Raw genomic sequence first — 21242 nt, 5'->3', positions numbered from 1 at the left:
ATACAGTAAGAAAAAGAGCATGTTTATCTGATTAAGATAATTGGATGCCTTTCAATCTAAGTCACTCTTTACACCATCAACTGTACTATACTATATGATGTAAATACAAGAGTACCTTGCATATACAGCAGTGATTGTTACATTATAGTTTTAATGGTAGAGTTACAATATCCGGGTATAATCATACTATCTCCTTCCTTTCAGTTTGTATGGAAGTCTAGATTGTGTATATACACAGGTTTATTCAGTAGTAGTATCAGTAACTATTGACTCATATTGAGATAGGGTTCAGTCGTTTATCAAGTTTCAGTATTCCAGTTTACTAAAATCTGGGACAGTGATGCTGCCACTAGTAATTGTCTTTTTCCAGATGTGATCATGAACCACACAACTTTCCTCCTCTAGATCTTTTGTTGTTACTCACTGAGCTGGTATTGTCTGTGTTACATGTAGCTATGAGAATTCTGTGTGACTATACTATTGGTACTGGTATTAATTTAGAGAGCATTTCTTAAGAAGTATTTCCTGTTTAAACCTAATCAGGAACTTACACATTCTCAGCTAGACACATCCCATGTAAACGGATAACCTTATAAACTCATGAGTGTTTATCCATCTATAAGGAAAATAAGGTTTTTGTCATTACAATAACATTTAGCCACACATCATGACCACCAGAGAGAGATGACTGAATGTACTGGGTCACAATGATGATGTATGTGAAGTGTCAAGTGAGGTCATGATGACACTGTATGACTCATTGTTAATGCATCGTGTTGTATTTTTACTGCCATCCTATTAATTAGTGGTTCAGTTAAAATGTGTCATATGACATTCTAAACTCAGCTAATATAAGCCATGTATAGTCAGTCTATTGATGTAAAGTTTTGTGAACCTATACTACAAATATAAATTACTAAATTCATGAATTTAGACTGATTAAATGACCTTCAGTACATCCAGATACATGTAGAAGCACAGTTAAAGTGATCATTAGCACAAGCACTTTGTCATTTGTGGAATGTATACTTTGTGGGCTCAGTTTCTATGTTACCACATTTTAACACTAGCTATCAAATGTCTGAACTCACTGGTGCTTCCCAAAGAAACCTTACAGCAAATAAACAATAAAGGGTGATGTTACTATCTATAGACTTATAACAGCTTCCTGATAGCATTCCTACCTGAGACAGGTTGCTGTTGGCACAATAGGCCTGAAGCCTCATAAAAGTTTAGTGGGTTTTTATAAAAGGAGTCACACACAGAGCACTTCAGGTTAGTGGTGTTTGTGTTGCTTACAAGATGGAGTGTGTAGTGGATGTACAACTGATCTATGCTGCCAAAGGTCGTGAGGCTAAAGTACCAGCAGGGTATACTAAATTAGATACTGAACTAACCAAAGGTTCTAAAGATAAGCATGTGTATCTCTGTTACAAGAAAAGTTGTACTGGAAGACAAATAACAGGCTTGAAGGTATTATCATCCAATGACAAAAAGGTAACTCCTCCTACTGGATACACTCTACTAAAGGACAAGCTCACCAAGAATGACAAGACCAACCTTCATGTAGCTTACACTAAGGAGGATTCTCTACCCCCAATTACTGACATTATGGTGCTGATAACAGGCAGTTCCTTCATCTACCCACAAGACAGTTGGGTACGGATTGACCAAAATTGTAATCTGACTGCTGATGGTAGATACGTTTATGTTTGCTTTCGTCGACATAAGGATGTCTGAACACTTGTATATATAACTGCTGCTGTATATAATTATGCTGTTATAAATTCTGCTTCACTGGTGTGTATATGTGGTGATGTATGTCTTAGTGCTGTAAATTAAAACTGTGAAGAATTTTATTAATAATAATATTTAACAATTAATTATTGTAACAGCTGTAATATTTTGTGTGCACATACTGGATTGTACAGTGTACTTGCAATCTCGTACTTCTAGAGTAACTTGCGTTGTTACTTTATACATGGTGTGTACTGTGTAGCTAGTTATGGCTAGCTGGTTATGGCGTTTTGCTTTATGTCAGAATAATGGGCTGCATAGTTCAGTACAGCAGGTTGTTGCAAATAGCCTGTTGGTTTAGCTTGTAGGTTGTTAAACATTGCAAACTAGCTAGGTTTGCTCACAAAAACTTTTGCTGGACAACTAAAATTGTTATATTTTGAGTGAAGAGTTTTACCAAAACTATTCTTGTCATATTGTCCCAGTATACAAAGAAATACACAAAATTATTACTCAAGAGTCTTGCAGATTTTAGCAATCACAGAAATTTATGCTAGAGGTTGTTTTGACTAGCTGCTTCCTTGTCAAGACACATAACCCATTGTACCACCATTATAACCTATCATCTTGATCTGGTGTCCTAACAAATGGGAGGTCTATTCCAATGGCCATAATTAGATGATAGATCCCAGGTATAGATAGATATCCATGGTGATCTATAGATTTGGTTGTTGATTTGTAACTTTAATATACTACTGATTACATGTGGGAAAAATCTGTTGCTACAGACTGCGAACTTTACTTAGTGTATAGGATTGCTGGACTAATAAATGTCACCTTCCTTTTGAGATATCACTCACATCATGTTGATGTGGTTACCATAATGCAATAAATTGTTAATCGTTTACCATGAGATTCTTGTAAAGTGATCACAAGTTTACTATGGTAGTAAAGTGAAGTCACACTGCACCATACAAAAAGTCAATGGAGAGACTAATTAGGAAGCCACTGTTGTGAAAGGTGCAACAGTGCATTTTGGTGACTATGGAATGAGGAAATAAGAACAAGGAAAACAGGATAATACTGTGGGTTACATACTCAGCACATAATATAAGTGTTGTGTTGAATTTGTCAGGTGGTAAATCAAGTGAGATTAACTGTGAAATATGTATTGTGGTTGAAAACATTTAAAGTACTATTTGTTATAATAGTCAAGTGGTATTTGTTATGCAAGTGGTAAACCTTAAATTGTGTTCAAAGTTTCATTCAATCCTGAGCCTGTGAGACACTTTGAAATACATGCATATTTGCAATTACAAGTTTAGAAAATATGTTCTCCAGACGTTGCCAATCCTCCACAAGCCTTAAATAAAGTGGTCTATACCATCATCAAGAGTTCATAATAATTTTATTTAAGGCTTGTGGAGAATGTCTGGAGCACATATTTTCTTAATAGTTCATAATATTATTATGAACTCTTATAATATTATTATGAACTCTTGCCATCATGTACTAGCTAGGATGTCATCTTTGTGTCAATTTTAAAGCAGTTATGTGATTCCTATATTGTGCATTAGGAGTCTTCAAAATGAAGCAGCACTCACTAGCTCAATTTTTGGAAAAAATAATCTTAAAATATCTGCTAGCTGTGTTGTTGTTGTTGTCAGTAAGGAATGTAAATTTCCTATGGAAGGTTTAATTGCTGATGCCCACGACAAATATATAGTAGCTTTATACAGAATCCCCAACAGGGAAATTCTTTCTGTTGTATAACTACAAATTTGCACAAAGTGAAAATAGCAAGTTCATATGTGAAGATATGGCTTCAATGATAATGATTTAATGATTTCAAGTGTATAGCATCAAGAGTTATCACTTTTATTAACTCTTGGTAGGATGATACAGTGCTTTATTACCCTGTTACAGTATTCTGGGCTGTCACTAAGGCAAACCATTAAATGCATTGTAGCAGTATAGTCATAATGCTCACTATGCTGTAATCATTTTGATCTGAAATGAGTCATTGGGAACATGTGGTTCATCTTACATAGCCATGACTTTTGAATAACCATTCAAGCATTGCCACAGAGCATAGCAGTTCAAACTGAAGTCAATTGTAACAATAAGTTATAGACCGCCATCAAACTATCTACAGTAGTAATAGAATCAGAGTATAGCACTTTAATACATTCTCATTAAGGCTCAGTTGTAGGACTGGATTATGATACATTGGGATTATTATTATTATCAATTTTGTCAAAATGACAGGGCCGTACAGAAGGACAAGCCTGCAAACGTACTCCCTACAATTAAACATACATACAGTAACATTAAATGCACACGAATACAATAACTAAGATGAGACAGATAGCTAGTAACAGAGCAATATTGGGACGGATCAAGTATACTCCCTTCTAAAGGTTGACAAGGTATGCATTTACTGTTTAAGTTTCATGTCTTGCACTATCTGGTTGTCATGGTTATAGAATGAATGGGATTTAGCATGTCATGCTTGTGCACAAGATGACGTGAAAGTGATGGAATGGTTGTTGAGGAATATGCCACGGCATGCTGATGTTAACCACTCTAATAAGGTAACAGTGCTCGCTTAATATTTTAGTGCTACACCTTGTAATTGTGTTGTGTTATGCAGAAAGGATATACTCCATTGCTAATAGCCTGTTATTACCAGAAGATGGAGCTACTTAAGTTTTTGCTAGATCATGATCAAGTCAGTGTACTAGCTGCAGTTACTTCTGTAAGTTTCGTCTGTACCATGTTGCCCACTATTTTAAAAAGTATGCACTGTAGGATGGTAAAACTGCACTCCACTTAGCAGCTATGCGTGACTCAGTGGAGATTGCTGAATTACTAATTAACAAAGAGTTCCCCATAGATGAAGATGACGAGGTACATAAAGTGTAACTAAAGCTTTTGTCACATACCCTCACACACAGAATGGTGAGACTGCTCTCCATGTTGCCTATAAAAAAGGAAGTTATCAAGTGTGGAAGTTGCTGCTTGAGGAAGGTGCTGACTCAAGCAAGAAAAACAAGGTTAGAGTTAACTGGTGAAATGATGATTTAAAAAAAAAAAAAAAACGCATAGGATGGAAAATGTCCTGAAAACTTGAAACACCAAGATTTGAGAGGTATAGTATGTAAGAATCTGTTATATATGATACTACTGCTTTGACATTAGTTCCTGTTGAGATTGTGAAGAGAGGAGAGAAAGCTGTTGAAAGATACCTTACAGCACTGAGGAAGGGCAAGAAAAAGATACCACGTTGCAAGTTGATGATTGTAGGAGAGGCTGGAGTAGGCAAAACCAACTTCCTGAATTTACTCACTAGAGAAAAATTTGTAGCAAAACATGAAGAGACTAACGGAGTTGATATTGACCTTGTCAGTACCAGTGACATTAGTACTGAGACATGGAAGAAGAGTACAATCGAGACAAATGAAGAGTATAGAAATATTGCTGCGGGTCTGGTAGCTGACCAACTGCACAATTCTGTACCACCAAAATCAAGGGAAAAAAAGAAATGCATCTTTTGTTGATGATTCAAACTATAGGTCACTTCAAGAACAAATTGATAAGTTAATACAAAAATACACAAGGCAACCAAGCAAGAGTAGATACAAACATGCAAGTTCCTATTCAGTGAAACTACAGCCATCTGCTCCACTAGTTGCAGCTCCCATAATTACTCCACCCTCGGCTCCATCACAAGCAATTCATTTTGAGGTCACAGAGCAACCACCACAAGAAGCAGTACCTGTTGTAGTACCCAGCCAACAAGCACTCCACCTCCTCATGCTGCTCCTGATGCTTCTTCTGGTGACCATACTACCATCTTTGACATAAGCGTCATTCGTGAGGCATCCAAAAAATCTAAGCAGGCAAAATCAACGCACTCAGTGCTACCATTAAAGTTGACATCTTTTTTAACTTAGCTGGCCAAAAACACTACAAGCCAATGCACCATTGCTTCATTACTTCAAGAGCTATTTATGTTGTTGCCTTTAATACTTGTCAACTGCTGTCTGGTGACCAAACAGTTGTCATACAGGAATTAAAATTTTGGACCAATGTCCACACTAATGCCAAAGTAGTGTTAGTAGGCACTCATAAGGGTCCTTACCATGGTGCTTCTGGTACCGATCTCTCTGAGAAAGAGAAAAAACCATTTCCTCCACTAAAGCCACAAGAAATGCAGGCAATAAATAATATATCTTTTGAAAATACATTTTAACAAATATCATTATAATTTGGAGCCTTTCAAAGGTAACAGATTTATGGCATTGGTGGAAAGTTCAATCAGGAGTGAAAATGGTGATGATGAATCTGGAGCTGATGTGGTTTGTGAAAAATTGTGTTACCTTGGTGACAACCATCCTGGGAACAGAGATGATCTGCCAATTTCTTACCTTCGTCTTGAAGCAATGATCACTGAGAAAAGAAACTATGAACAGTCTATTTTGGTTCCTCATGAAGATATGAAACAGAGTGCGAAGGATTGTGGTATAGATGAGTGCCAGGTTGCTTTAGATTTCTTTCATGACATTGGAATGATTATTGACCCTAGTAAGTACAAAAACATTACTGCATCAACAATCACATAATTATTGATTTCTTTACTAGGGAACCTTCCTACTTTGTTCCTGTCCAAAGAGCAGATGGAGCCACTACATGATGTGGTGTTGATCAAGCCTCAGTGGCTAGCTGATGTGATGAAGGAATTGATGAACATTGATCAAGGTGATGATAAACTTAAACCTGAAGGGGATGATATGAAAAAAGCTTTACATAAATTTGAGAAAGAAGGAAAGGCTGACAAGACTGTTTCCACTATGGAAAGAGTACCACAATGTATCTGGGGAAGTGTTCCAGCAGATTTGTCTTCTACTAGAGGCATATGGGCTGATAGTTCCAGTTCAACAGTCTCAATGTTACTATGTCCCTTGTAAGTTGCCCCAAACTGTGAAGGATATCCCTGATGTAACCGAAAGCTGTCACAAAATTTCTCTCATATTTAAAGATGGTCCATTTCTCCTACATCATCTGATGCTCCTAATGTATCGAGAGCAAACTCCTTCATATTATCTATTCTCTGACAGGGAGTGTTTCATGGAGTATGAAAGAGACTGCCAGTGGTGGCTTAAACAAAACGAACATTGTGATAGTATTGACGTCACCATCAGGTTAGTACCATCTTAGACGGTATAGTCATGTATGCAGTCTTCTTCCATAGGACTAAAAAACAAGTTCATACGATACTGCCTGCTATGCTCTTGCTACACAGATTGCTATTGAAGATAGGTAAAAATTTGAAGGAAATCTGTTACATGATAGGAATGATGCCGGGCTACCTGCTCTGCATGTAAACAAGAACAATTCTTTACTTATATCACACACAATACTAGCCACAAGGTAGATAATCAGAATGAATGTTTGCAATGTGGCAAGTGTCAAAATGTAGAGCATATTTCACCCAATACAACATTGATTAAATCAAAGATAAGGTAAAATTCTTAAATTAGTATAGTATCATGTTGCATTTAGAATTACAAGTATGAAGAAACCTTCAGTATTTTGAAAGAGGACTTGAAGTTAGAGCAAATGGAGGTGAATGTCAAACATCATCTCGTCAAAGATTTTAAAAAGAATGTTCGATCTGATGAAACTTCTGACTTGAGTTCTGAGAGTAATGAAAGCATAGTTCAACTTTGGTTTGAGGATAATCATGATGACCCATGGCCTTTTGTTATTACATCTTTGTCAAACTACAAGGACAGCAAAGTTACTGAATACATTATTGACAAGCTGAAACATGACATGTGTCATATATAGTATATTATTGGCAATTACCTGTACTTTGTTTGCACACAGATCTGCTCATTAAGTTAGAATACCATGTTTGTGTGACTTACCGAAAAGCTTGTTCATTTCATTAGACTGTGTATACAATTGTATCGATTGTATGTGTGTATAACTGGAGCAGTAGTATGTACTTAACACTTTCTAATGGGCCTTGTTTCAGTTTGATGCAGTAATGTCTATCAGGCTTATTCTTCACTGCAACATGTGTTACATTTTATTCCTAGACCATAACCGCATTAATGAAACTAGTTTCATAGACTTGTGGCAAAGCATAGACATTTTCAAGAAGGTAATCTACTGCCATAGTACTCCAGTAGTGGTATCAGTGCCAGTTTATTATTCAGTGAACATTCTATGGTTTCTGGTAAAGTGGTCATTGGGGAATATACTATATAAATAGTCGGCATAATGCTACCTTGTCTTCTCACATATTGCAATACTTAAAACAAACCATTATCTGTTCTGACACACAATTATGCCAGTGTGCAGAAATTGTGACTTATCAAAATGTCTATTACCCTAGTTTGAGCAGGAAGACAGCTCTACAGTGTTTAATTATTGTAAACTTGTAATTTATTGTTCCTCATTTACAAATATCAAACAAGAAGAAAGCATTTAGATAAATGTGTGATTTAATACATAAACTATAATAGAACGATTAGTTAGTAGCTGTTGACATTTAGCAACATAAACACGTGACATCTCAGACTATACATAAGTTATCTCAGACTGCATAATTAAGTTTCATCTTAATTCCATCCTTTGGCTTATAAACTAAACTAAAGAACAGTTCCAAAATAAAATCTTTGTCTATTTCCAGTTCAAACCTGTACATACAAGATGACATAGAGTATCCAGTAAATAGTGTATTACCAACTATAAACTATATGTACAGCTAATGGAACACAATAAATAGAAGAGATGAGCAGGCTATAGCACCTATACAGTAGCAGAAGGAAGCACAAAGGAGGACAAAGGTACGTCCATGATACATGCATTGTAGCTGAAGTGGTTGGCAAAAAGGTATGTCTTGGGTTGAAGCAACATTATATTGAACAGTGAAGAAATCAAGCTGGCTAGAAGTATCAGTTGGTTAGTGTCAGTGAGTCAGTTAGCAGAAATAAATAATTTTTAAAAGTCCATAAAAACTTGTTGGAAGGGTTTGGGAAGCATTTTTGGGCTTGATATACTTAACCAATACCACCAAGCTATCTTGAAGACAAACTACGGCTGGTAAATTTTTTTTGGCAAGAAAAGTTCAAACATTCATTATATCCCTACTATATAGTACTACCGTACTGTATGATATATACAAGAATCAAAGTATTATATAATCTATAGTTTGTGTATGCACACTGAGACATGGTGTGGAAAGACAGCTTGAAAGTAGTGGGATTTATCCCAATAATTATGTAAACTGTCAACTTACTTATTTAAAATATGTGCAATTGTGACCTTCATCTCATTAAGAGCAAAACGTAGACCAATACAATTTCTATAGAGCATAAGATTTTACATGGACATGCCATTAAAAACATGTTACCTTGGTCCAGCAGAAAAAGCAAGGAAAGCAAAGGGATCTATTTTCTTAATGTTCTCAGTTGTAAACCTCAGTGGGTCATATTTCTGTTGACATGTAATATATAGTAGCACACAACACACCCACATACTAACCTCTGGATCATGCCAGACAGTTGGATCATGATGCATAGCGTGAATGCCTATACCTACCCATGTTCCTAGATGTACATAACGTGCAGATAATAGCGTATAAGACAAAGACAGTAGGAGGTATAAAATTGTAATGGTAGAGATCTATAGGGACTCCAGAAACTGTTCTTTATAGAGAGGTTAAATGTACAGTGTCCTTTATACTGAGGTTCCACTGCAAAGCAACACCACAGACTACATAATTATGTGTACAGAGATACAGCATGAGGAGGTGTGTCAAGAGGCTAATATAGCACAAGGCAAAGCCAAGTGTCTTGAGACACCCTTGAGCGCTATACTTTTCAAAAAACGATGCATGCCCTGCCATCCGCAAAAGCCACAATAGAAACATCTTATGCGACAATACGACTATCCAAATTTTATAGAGAGATAGTATGTCTTGCGGTGTAATGGTGATGCAGGGCACAGAGACTATGATACTGGATATGAACTGTACTCGTAACTGCATGCTAGGATTGACCACACCCCTTATGATCTAATAATTGAGCAACAAGACATGCCTTTTAATCATCTAGCTGTACTTACTGTGATAGATCATATCAACTCCACGCCTTTTACTGGTAGCACAGTGAAAAGGAGGCATGAAATGTCCCTCGAAAATATTGTGTAGGCCTGCCTTCCTGAGGTCCACTCAAGATACAGATACTCTAATAAAGCAGTCACACTAATACAACAGTATTCTAATCCTGAAAACAGTCACACGTCTATATGCTATAGCGTGTATGTAATACAGTAATTAGGATCCAAGCAATAAAAACTAGTGAAACAAGAGAAACAAAGCCCTGTGGGAAAATCCCTACTTTGGCACATTGAACAAAATTATGACGTGCCAATGAATGTAGGTATTTTCCCACAGGACTATGTTTTAACATCATCATTCATATATTTATTTCACTAGTTGATAATTATGATACACTTTGATCCCTACTTTATTTTAAAATTAATTATTAAATACACTATACCTTTAGGAACTTTGTATCTTCCTCCCACAACATCATCTGATAATTTCTTTCCAAAGAATGGTGCTACTGGGTATAGTATAGGAGAGTTTTGACAGGTCTTCCCTGACAGTATACACATCAACTAATAACAGTATAGTGGTAGTTAATAGCTCACCATGTGATGTAGTCCCTACCAGCTAACACCTCTCTGATCTCTTTCCTACACATTTCCTGGTGTTCCTTGTACATTGCCAGACAGTACAGGGCCCAACCTAGTGCTAGAAAACAAGCATGACTTGCAGTAAAGTTCATGTGAATACAATTCCATCTAATCTTTCGTCTAAGGCTAACAATACATACATGATACAATAGTCTAGGCACTATGTTTGCTTAATAGTCATGACATGTTGTTTGTTGTGGCGTAAAACTAAATGATACAATAATAGCCCAATAAAATGCATAAAAATTGCTGACAACACAAAAGGAAAAAAATGATAGACATTACGCTGCATACATTATGTAGTTTCAATGGAACAAAATGTCATTGTATCAGATTTATATATTCACCAATATAACTGTAAGGCTCTACATTCGATTATTGCTACAAACAGAGGTCCTAGCACAAGCAAAGTTTGTGGAGGACTACATTTCTCAAATCTGGTACACATACAGCTAACCTGTAGCTGTGGTTTCATAGCCTGCAAGCATAAAGGTATCCACTTCCTTTCTGATTTCTGTGTCTGTCAACCCCTCACCATTTTCATCCTGTGAAGTGCAGCCCAGTTATACTGATATCAACAAACATTGCACACGTGCACACATACACACACACACACACACACACACACGCATGCACACACAGAATCTGTCAACCCCTCACCATTTTCATCCTGTGAAGTGCAGCCCAGTTATACTGATATCAACAAACATTGCACATGTGCACACACACACACACACACTCACACGCACGCACGCACACACACAGAGTCACACAGACACAATCACACACACACAATCACACACACACAATCACACACACACACACACACACACACACACACACACACACACACACACACACACACACACACACACACACACACACACACACACACAATCACACACACACAATCACACACACACAATCACACACACACACACACACACACACACACACACACACACACACACACACACACACACACACACACACACACACACACACACACACACACACACACACACACACACACACACACACACACACACACACACATACACACACACACAGAGCCACACACACGCATGCATGCACGCACGCACACATGTATGAATGCATACATGCAATGTACATACACATGTGCATAAACATAGCATGCTCACACCTTTGCAGATAGTAGAATATCAAGAAAATCCTGATATCTCCTAGTTGGTTGTGATAATTGTGTCTCCTTCAACAATTCTTCTCTTCTTTGTACTATCACACCTTCTGAGAATTTGTGAACAACATCACAATAGTGGAGGAACTGGCGACCAGCAGTGGTGTTGAAGTATATCCAGTCAATAGCATAATGAGGAGTACTATTAAAAAGTAACACACACTAAAACGATAGTGGTCACACTATCAAGACAGATGGTAATGTGTTATGCAGCCACAAAAGGTGACACACCTTACCAGGAACAATGATACAATACGCATACCTTACTTGTGCTTACTTCCTTGTCCAAATGTAACATTTTGAAAGTATAATTCACTATCACGTTCGGTACCAAATTTATGCGAAATTGCCTTGTGCATGCATGTTAATGAATAATCCAATTACGGCACACTTAAATGGGGTATGATCTGGGTAATATTGGGGAATGAGTTGACAATTGGTCTGTCAGTATCATAAAAGTATTGTTATTTGTTTAAAAATCAGAAGATGTGACATGAAAACCTAACATGTGCAAAAGTGCATGTGACTGGGTGAAAAAAGTGGTGAAATCAAAGGTGGTGGCTGCAATAATGTTAATGCTAATAACGGCATTATTAAATTTATTAACATCATTGCAGCTATTTGTGGCTGCCACCTTTAATTTCATAACTTTTTTCAACCAGGTGTTTGAAGGATGCACCCTTTTTGTGTGGATTTTTGTAATATATATGGTCCCAAAGTCAGCCTATGATTGGCTTTGTGGTCTGCTTTAACCTACACATTTCTTCTTATCTACAGACACAATGATTATTGAAGGCAGAAGTTATAATTGTATGTTTTATTTGACTATTAATTTTGTTAATATTATTGTAATACTCTAATAGAATGCTCATTTTTTTGTAATATTTTGTAATAGGATGCACATAGAATGTTCTAGAGCAATCTAGAATTTCCGTTGGTAGATATAAAACGTGAGGTGGACAGCATGTGATAGCAGTGTTAAGGATTTAGAAGATCAGTATGGAGGTCTCTGGTAAGACTTTTTGTTGTTGACATTTTTCATCACCCCATAGTGACTATTCTATTAGAGTAACTTGACCCCACAATTTTGGTTTTTGCTTGGTAACTCTGTAGCTGTTACTCCTTAACTATCAAAAGGCACTGCTATGATGGCTGGCCTATGTACACACCAAATTTCAAGTTATTTCCACAAGCAGTTTACAATATTGCTGTGACAAAGTTCTATAAAATGAAGTGATGGCTATACATGCAAGAACGGCTTAACTGTGAAAAGGTGTGAACTCCAAAACAAGTTAAAATAGTTAGAAAAATTAAGGTGGTGGTAGCCAAGAAATGGCTGCAGTGCATATCAATTTAATGATGCTGTCACTAGTAAAATTTATAGACAACGACTTATAATCACAAAATTGTTACATGGTGGTGTTATATACTATGTTCTTCTTATGCTGTGAGTCCTGTACCTTGAATTTTCAACCTCAATAATACAGCTAGTACACAATAATAATAAAATTACTGAGATATGATCGTGTTTAGTGACCATGCACTAAAACTCTTACCAGCCACTACCACTACTTAGTATCACTTGACTAGGCTATACATGCAGGGAAATGCATCACTCACAAAACTCTTTCTATCATAAGTTTAGCAAGTTCATTGTTTGCCATCACATACGGAACTTCCTCCCTGTAATGCATAAAATATTTGAAATGTTGTCACCTCACAAGATTATTCACTTCTCCAGACAGTTACTATTACTGGAGTACATACACCTCAACAATACATCTAGTGTATATGAGTGTAGGTATTCAGTGATCTCCACTGACTCTCCACTATCAGCTAATCCACTCCATATCTCCTATTGGTTCACACTATACACACTCTACCATTATACACAGTATATTAACACACCACCAACTTGTGGGACACTTCATTGTATACTGGTATGTACTGTTTGAGTATGTCAAAGTGAAAAGCTGGAGTGAGCATTTTACGATGTCTTCTCCACTTTGCTCCACTACTAGTAAACAATCCATCACCTGAGTTAAATAACACATAAAGAAAACAAGTTGTCAAAATAATAACAGCTAAAGATATTGAACACATGTTACAGTGTGGCTCAGTTACCAAAACACTAGTTACTGAACTTGGTTAGCCAAATGGCAACACGATTGTACTAATAGAGTAGTGAATACTTAATTAAAGTAGTTAAAACACATGAATATTTGCAAAGGGTTAAATACATTCTTTAAGAATTTTACATACAACATCAAAGTTGAGGGTGGACTTGATTACCAGGGTTACACTATACTATACTGGGCTTTTGATTGCACCCATTCTGCTCGTTTTCACATATGACATTTTGCTCATATGTGGGTAGTACAATTATATATATCCCACAGTAACTGTTTGATCACTTACCAAGCCACTTGTAAAAGAATCTATAACTTGGTGGCCTTGGTGACTCTGTAACATATATATATATAAATACACCATGAAACCAGTTAAAAACTTACTGACATGCTAATAACAGACCTGAGTACGGCAGTATCATACATACAGTACAGTAATACTGAAAGGTTTGCACCACAGATATACTAGTGGACAGTAATAGCCTCTTAATTCAATCATGGTTATAGACTAAGTAAGGGATTTAATGCCCACTAGTATATCTGCAAGTAGCTACAGGCAGCTTTCTTGTTCTTTCCCACAAAAAGTATTTACTAGAAACCAGTCCCACAATACCTTCCAGTGCGTTGGCAGTATTGGTGAGGCATAATCAAACTCAAAAGTGCAACCAGCTGAAATGCTTCCAACAAATTGCTGAGATTTTAATTTTGGAATTTTCTACTGATTAGCTGATGCTTTCAGACAAGCGTAAGGCTAAGGCTGCAAAGCAAGGTGTCAATTCATGGTACGTAGTACACCCATGACTTTGATGAAAAATCATTTGTAATTTTTTACCACATGATGGCTACCTTTCACATATCGTGATCGGTTTCTGTGTGTACGCTGTGTAACAGGCAGAGAATATGCAAAGTGGCTACAGTATAGGAGCATACATTTTGTTGTAAAATTAACTTCATCCATCTGGCACCTTTCTTTTCTTCAATGTGGTGTTACAGAATGTTCACTAATCAAACCATGTTAGGAAAAATTAACATGAAAGGTTGCTTATGGCATTAATAGGACATGCGCATGCCCAGGCAGGGACTAATTGTAATCATAAAATGGTTTGGTGGGTTCATTGGCTCAAGTGAGTTGCGGCCGGCTGAATTAACTGTATAATCCATAACATGTGTCATCAACTGCGCAGCCAAATAAATTAAGTAATTCTGCCCAATGATTTCTCAGTTGCCTTTGTCACTCCAAAGTTGGCATAGCAGGCTAGCAAACACCAGGCAGCATCACCTGAGTATAAGTAAGCATGCTGGTAATTAATAATTAAGCCATGCAAATACATAAATAAATGTAAGGATGGTATGTATGGTTATGCAGATATAAATGTACATGTGCTCGTGGTAGAGAAAAAAAACACCTTTAGGGCCTGACATGCCTGCATTAAGAGCTTGGGGGCAGTTGGGTGACATATGAGCAAGCAAGCTTACGTAGCTCCCTTTATTGTGCTGAAGTTAGAAGTTTTTATTGCACTGAAGTTAGAAGTTTTACAATCAAGTAGGGTTCAGTTATATTAATGCACATTTAATTCTTGTCACAAAGGAAAGAGTGGTACCAGACACATTAACTGTACAACTGAATGCATGTACTACTATCAATTTTACTGAAAAGCAATGTGTTCATTTTGTTTATGACCTTATATAGCATTATAAATGGAGAATTTGCATTTAATCCACTCACTTTGGAAAGTATGCATGATTCTTGTGATACAGCAGAAGCCATAACGCACCAACCACATGTGGTAGTGAAGAAAGCAGTGGGACACAAAGGAAGAGAAAACTGAGTCCATGATGCATAATTTGTAGCTGTTGCAGTTAGCAAACAGGCACGTTATGGGGATGAAGTGACATCAAGAGTTCGTAACAAAAATAGTACTATGTTTTATTATGAAATCTTGCATGGCAGTAAAGAAATCAAGTCCACATCATTAAACATAGCCAAGTTATGCTTGGCTGAATTAAGGCATCATTATAGTCAGTCAGTCAGTTAGTCAGTTAATAGCAAAAGAATCCAGTAAAAAAATTACAGAAATTTGTCGGAAGCTTTTGGGGTTGTTACATTTGGATACTGTCATACTGCCAAACTGTCATGAAGGAATAGGGAGGTTCTATGGTGACATTTCTGGGCAGGAAAGTCCAAACCTTCTACAATGCAGTACTACCATACTGTATATAGTTTAAGCACAAGTGACTTCATGAAAAATATAATTTTTAAAACTCATTTCTTTACAATTGGATCAGCAAATCTTCAGTTTTCAATTTTTTCTTATAATCCCATACATTTATAATTCTCATACAGTATGGAGATAATAGGGAACACATCAGTGAGATGTCAAGGCAGTAAAACTGACTTTAGTTGCTGGTACTATTTATGCTGACAATGAACACACCTCCTGGTTGTTGCAAAATGATCTTCATAATTTCCACATCAGCAGTAAACACAAAAGGAATAAATGGTCCAATCCAGTACACACACCACTTAGGATATTTCTTATGATTTTCCTGAATATACAACATTGTCTTAAGGGTGGGTCCAATCTGTGAGGTAACAAGACAAATGAGTTGAAGATACAAGTAATGACAACTATGGCAGGTGTAGCATGGGTATTAGAGCAAAACTATAGAATGCACAAAGTGGTTATGGTATGGGAAATTCAGAAACAACATTTGTACTCTAATAGAGCAGTCCATGGCATTAAAAGTAATATATTTCATCACTTAGACAGTCTATGTGTCTTTATCAAGAAGGCATCACTCAGCATCAAAGTATTGAGTAGTGCCATAGCTTTGGCATGACACAATCACAATGTGCACTCTCCCTAACATTTAACACACTTTAACACACAATTATGTCATAATGGGCATTAGCGACAAAACCTTTAGTGCAGCATTGTGTAATTGCAAAAATTAAATTGGTTATCAATTAATTATGACAATCGCATACAGTAGCAATTTCCTATTTACTTCCTGTACCATTATGGTGAGAGATCATTGCAATTGGTTCGGACTATGTGAGTTAGAAATTCACTGATGATGGGGTCTGAGCTGACAGTGGGACATGGACCCCAGTGTAGCTATGCTGCTGTTTCACATTTGTAAAGTGGCAGGCTTGATGCTACACAGCATGCAAACGTGATACAAACCTATCTAATCCAGTCACTACAGAAAATATAGATGATTCCCGTAACATCATTGGAAAGCCATCACATGCTACCACAAATCAACTTGAGCTGTCAGTGAAGAGAAATTGGACAGAAAGGAAGACAAAGGCATTGCATGATGCGTGCATTGTATATACTGCAATATGCCAAAAAGGCACCTGTAGGGCAGAAACAATGTCTAACAGTGAAAAATCAAGCCGATAGCTTTAGTTATTGTTGAGGCAGGTGGACGGGCAGGCAGGCAGGCAGGGTGGGGCAGTTAGTCGGTCAGTAGAAAATTCCACTGAACAAAAAAAAAAAATTTTAATAAATAAAAATTGTAGCAACCTACTGAAAGTGTTTCAGATCATACTGAAGGGCTTAGTTATACCTAACCAATACTGCGAAGGCACGATGAAGCTATTGTAAGGCTGGTTTCTGGTCAATTTTTTTTGAAAAACTTATGATCCCTAATATATGGTGCTACTGTATACTGTATGCTAGCATGTGTCATTAAATTTGAGTAGGGATTATAGAAATAAAATAAGTTGTTGATGTTGTGCTACTCCTAAAACATGAGGAATAAGTGTACAAATCCAGGTATCTTCGCTATTTTAGAGACCTGAGGAATGGCACAACAATCACCAAGGGCAAAGGGATTTGGGCAATAACCAATTTAGACTGTGGCTTGTGGAGCTCAGGTCAGTGCCAATAATGGCAGCTTCCTGATCGAATTAGTGTTAAAACAACTCACTGGTAGGCTTCCTAGATGAATACAATCACCTCTATTATCCAGCAATGTTTTCTTCGCACTCTAGCATGATTACTGATGGCTGTTGTGACTGGAATCCAGCAAACACGTGATGCACGTGACAAAAATTTTGTCACGGGTATCTAACCAGTTTAGATACCTACCCGCTGGTATCTATTGGATTTTAAATACCTCATTAATGACCAAATTTCAAAGCCATAGTCTAAATCAACAAAGTAATGTGCTGTAATATTTATTATAGTTAGTGATGTGCAATATATCAATAAAATTATGTATCATGATAAATTTCTTTATTGTGATTAAAAAAATAGACTATAATTTTTATTATTGACACATAATGCTGTGGTACTTTTACTGCACAAAGTTTACTAGAAAATGATGTTTAAGACAGTATTGTAAAACTCATTTTCTTTAATAGAGACTTTCAGTAGGCTAGGTGGTGCTATATTGGTACTTTTTGTATAAGTCTTACTGGCATTTGCATTTATTACTATGATTTCATACTGATTTATATATTGCATTATCGTATCATGATAAAAAATGTATGCAATAATCGTGATAGCGTAACTCAAACAAACCTACAAATACTACACAGAAGTATCTTCTTGATTGTTTTACACTTTGTTGATACCATTTTCTTACGTAAATTCCCCAGGTAATAAGGCCCCATAAACTTAATTATTAGTTTCTCATCCCCGCCTGCATCGCCGTTTTCTTACCTCATCAAGGATTTTTAGCACCACTGGTGGCTAAGGGAGGCCAATTAGCACCTTTTATAGTTGGTACCTAGCTAGAGCAGTCTAAGAAAATTGCATTTTGAGTTATTTTAGCTAGCTAATTCAGCTATCTAGTTAGTAAATAAAAATCCACTCTCCCGCACTGCTATTTTGAGTACAGGAGGATGAGAAACTAATAACTAAGTTTAAGTGGCCTAACTCGACTATGGTTAATGCAATGAGTTCACTGTTTGATTGTATGTGCTTTACCACAGTAGCTGCAATGGTTGCATCATGGACTTCCCTCCTTTGTGTTCATATTGTCTTCAGTAATTGGATTGACTACAGAGGCATTTCTTGTACTGTTCTTCATTTTCTATAGTGATGGAACATAGCAGCTGAAAACAGAGCAGAATGGCTACCTCACTATCAGTAATTAAATAGTCTGGACGTACATTCAGACACAAAATTAGTTTTACAATATGTAATAAATATTATTATGCCTGCAGTATATATCACCGCTGATGGCTGATGCCCAATCTCTTCATCTTGTATGCATGGATACTATCACAGGATGTTAGCATACCTCCAACCATGCAACTGACTTACTAACCACTTGAGCAACTTGCAACTGATATCCATTGTCAGCAAGTTTCATAAAACCCTATGCAGCACACATTTTTAAATACAGGAGTGAACAATTCGTCTGGACCACTGCATTGACATCAGATTCACAGTTTTCTTGCATGCACAAAATGTTATAAGACTATCTATTAGGTGATGCCAAAATGTTATAAGATTATCTATGTGCAGTGCTCAGATATATTGTTTGATCATAGATTATTAATCCGACATCACATGCTATAGTTGTCTTGCAATTAGTTGTTTAAATGGTTGCTATACCACCAATTGCAAGACATGTTTGATCAAACAATATCAATATACCTGCATGCATGATTGAGATACCCTAATAGATAGTTTTATAACATTTTGGCATCACCGTGCATACAAGAAAACTGTAAATCCGATGTCAATGCAGTGTTCCAGATAAATTGTTCACTCCTGTATAAAAATTGTGTGCTGCATACGGCTTTATGAAACTTGCTGACAATGGATATCAGTTGCAAGTTGCTCAAGTGGGTAGTAAGTTAGTTGCATGGTTGGAGGTATGTGATACTATCATCCATACATCAAATTAAAGATGAAGAGATTGGGTATCAGCTATCAGTGGTGATAGAATGATGCCAGATATAATAACATATCGTAAATTGTGAGATGTAGGTAGTGACTCAGTGGTCTGTCTAGAACAGTATGAGGAGTCCTAGCAATGGCTTGTTATATGCACGTGAACCCAAACTTAGTAAACCGATCATATTTCTACCCTGAACTGATTAAAATTGATCAGGCTGGACCACTTTTTGTTCTGTTCTAAAATTTCTTTACAGATCATGTCTATCACAATATGAGAGAGAGCCATCATAAGATATGTAATGATATAGTACTCAGACAGAATTAGTGTATCATGTACATGTCCCAGTTTTAGTATTTTCAATAAATGTTCGGAAAAATAAATAAATCACTTGGGCATGGGACAAGAATCTCAAACATTTGACAGTCAGTATATACCATATAGAGGGAAACTTTGGTGAATTTGGCAATATGATATGAATTCGCCAAAGTTTTAACCCACCATTTACTTGTAGCACCTCAGATAAGTATCTTTATTATTGTATAACTGAGCTTGAATTCGCCAATGCCATATGCAATTTAGCTTGCTATTTGCCAAAGTTTACCTCTATATCGTTGCCGTAACTACCCAGAGCTATCTTCCAGTTTTTTATTTGCTCATTAAATTACAGTTCCTTTACAGCTACATTCATTTGCACCTGTCGTGAACGGACAGAAAAGAAAATATCTGATTTTGAGGTGGCTCCAGATTTAGGATTTCTAATAATTAATTAACTTCTAATTATATTTCTCAGATAGTATATTCGAAGTTTAAATACTTATCCAGCCATTTCATCAGTTAGAATAATTGGAGAACGTAGCTACATACAAACAGAACAACACATACTTCTAATGCATGTCCCCAAAGCCAGTGTCTTGGAGTTGGCGACGGTAGTGATCGAAGATGCTTGACATCTCGGTACCACGTGATCCATACACCTATAGCACGGGTAATTGTTGAGAGATACACCCTGGGATACACCAACGCCAGTAGTAGTATAGTAACGAGCAGGCCAATGAGAAGGGAATAACTCAGGTCCATCATATATGTGATAGGAAACTTTAGCGGTATGTAACTTTGGCGAAAAAAACTTTGGCGAGTTGCTGCATTTCGTCCCTTCTTTTAAAAAAAATCTAAATGGGTAGGCAGCACTGCTGATACACCCAGGAAAAAAAAGAGATCATAATTTACAATTAGATTAGTTAATTAGATGTTAGATTGAAATATTGCTCTAACTAAAGCTTTCGATAGGGTACCACATAATAGACTCAGCAACAAACTGTCTTACTACGGCCACTTACGCCACTTTTGCTATGGATAAAACATTATCTTTCTAACAGACAACAAAAAGTAATCATTATTATTATATTTATATTTATTATATTTATTACTGTGCAGCAATCAAAAGATTATAATGCACAGGTGTGATCATAAAAGTTACTTAAGTTATTACAAAACTCATTAGGGGTAGAGGAATTAAT

The 21242-nt window shown here is 36.6% G+C and overlaps 2 protein-coding genes across 5 annotated transcripts; one reads left to right on the top strand and one right to left on the bottom strand.

Moving 5' to 3' along the window:
• The first annotated feature begins 3931 nt into the window (after positions 1 to 3931).
• LOC136260471 (poly [ADP-ribose] polymerase tankyrase-2-like) lies at positions 3932 to 7256 on the top strand. 2 transcript variants are annotated; one of them, XM_066054206.1, is made up of 9 exons: positions 3932 to 4166; positions 4224 to 4331; positions 4391 to 4495; positions 4549 to 4647; positions 4695 to 4793; positions 4846 to 4888; positions 4939 to 6324; positions 6382 to 6941; positions 6992 to 7256. In XM_066054206.1, exons 2-7 carry the CDS (start codon positions 4275 to 4277, stop codon positions 5295 to 5297), a joined length of 762 nt encoding a protein of 253 aa, XP_065910278.1. In that variant the 5' UTR covers positions 3932 to 4166; positions 4224 to 4274; the 3' UTR covers positions 5298 to 6324; positions 6382 to 6941; positions 6992 to 7256. The 2 variants fall into 2 exon arrangements, with proteins under 2 accessions (XP_065910278.1, XP_065910277.1); XM_066054205.1 differs by having other exon boundaries at positions 3932 to 4331.
• Positions 7257 to 9170: 1914 nt separating this feature from the next.
• LOC136260470 (cytochrome P450 4B1-like) lies at positions 9171 to 20825 on the bottom strand. 3 transcript variants are annotated; one of them, XR_010703552.1, is made up of 12 exons: positions 20608 to 20825; positions 16296 to 16443; positions 14150 to 14194; positions 13640 to 13767; positions 13465 to 13586; positions 13352 to 13414; positions 11678 to 11873; positions 10970 to 11057; positions 10468 to 10570; positions 10314 to 10415; positions 9295 to 9359; positions 9171 to 9246 (listed from the first exon to the last, which is right to left on the bottom strand). XR_010703552.1 is itself a non-coding variant. In XM_066054204.1 (11 exons), the coding sequence occupies exons 1-10, from the start codon at positions 20803 to 20805 to the stop codon at positions 10346 to 10348; spliced, it is 1161 nt and encodes a 386-aa protein (XP_065910276.1). In that variant the 5' UTR covers positions 20806 to 20825; the 3' UTR covers positions 9877 to 9998; positions 10314 to 10345. The 3 variants fall into 3 exon arrangements, 1 of the variants encoding a protein (XP_065910276.1); XR_010703553.1 differs by lacking the exon at positions 20608 to 20825 and adding an exon at positions 17800 to 17933; XM_066054204.1 differs by lacking the exons at positions 9171 to 9246; positions 9295 to 9359 and adding an exon at positions 9877 to 9998.
• Positions 20826 to 21242: the final 417 nt, after the last annotated feature.

The sequence above is a fragment of the Dysidea avara genome, chromosome 7, assembly GCF_963678975.1.
Source record: "Dysidea avara chromosome 7, odDysAvar1.4, whole genome shotgun sequence".
Taxonomy (NCBI): Eukaryota; Metazoa; Porifera; class Demospongiae; order Dictyoceratida; family Dysideidae; genus Dysidea; species Dysidea avara.
This window is presented reverse-complemented; position numbering and strand designations above follow the sequence as displayed.

Excerpts from the sequence above, each read along its gene's own strand:
- LOC136260471 (XM_066054206.1), top strand. The coding sequence starts at position 4,275 with ATGGAATGGTTGTTGAGGAATATGCCACGGCATGCTGATGTTAACCAC. Across the intron at positions 4,648-4,694 it reads CCATAGATGAAGATGACGAG|AATGGTGAGACTGCTCTCCA; the intron begins GTACATAAAGTG and ends CCTCACACACAG. Across the intron at positions 4,889-4,938 it reads GAAACACCAAGATTTGAGAG|TTCCTGTTGAGATTGTGAAG; the intron begins GTATAGTATGTA and ends CTTTGACATTAG.
- LOC136260470 (XM_066054204.1), bottom strand. The coding sequence starts at position 20,805 with ATGATGGACCTGAGTTATTCCCTTCTCATTGGCCTGCTCGTTACTATA. Across the intron at positions 14,195-16,295 it reads CATTTTGCAACAACCAGGAG|AGTCACCAAGGCCACCAAGT; the intron begins GTGTGTTCATTG and ends TATATGTTACAG. Across the intron at positions 13,415-13,464 it reads AATAGTAACTGTCTGGAGAA|GGAGGAAGTTCCGTATGTGA; the intron begins GTGAATAATCTT and ends TATGCATTACAG.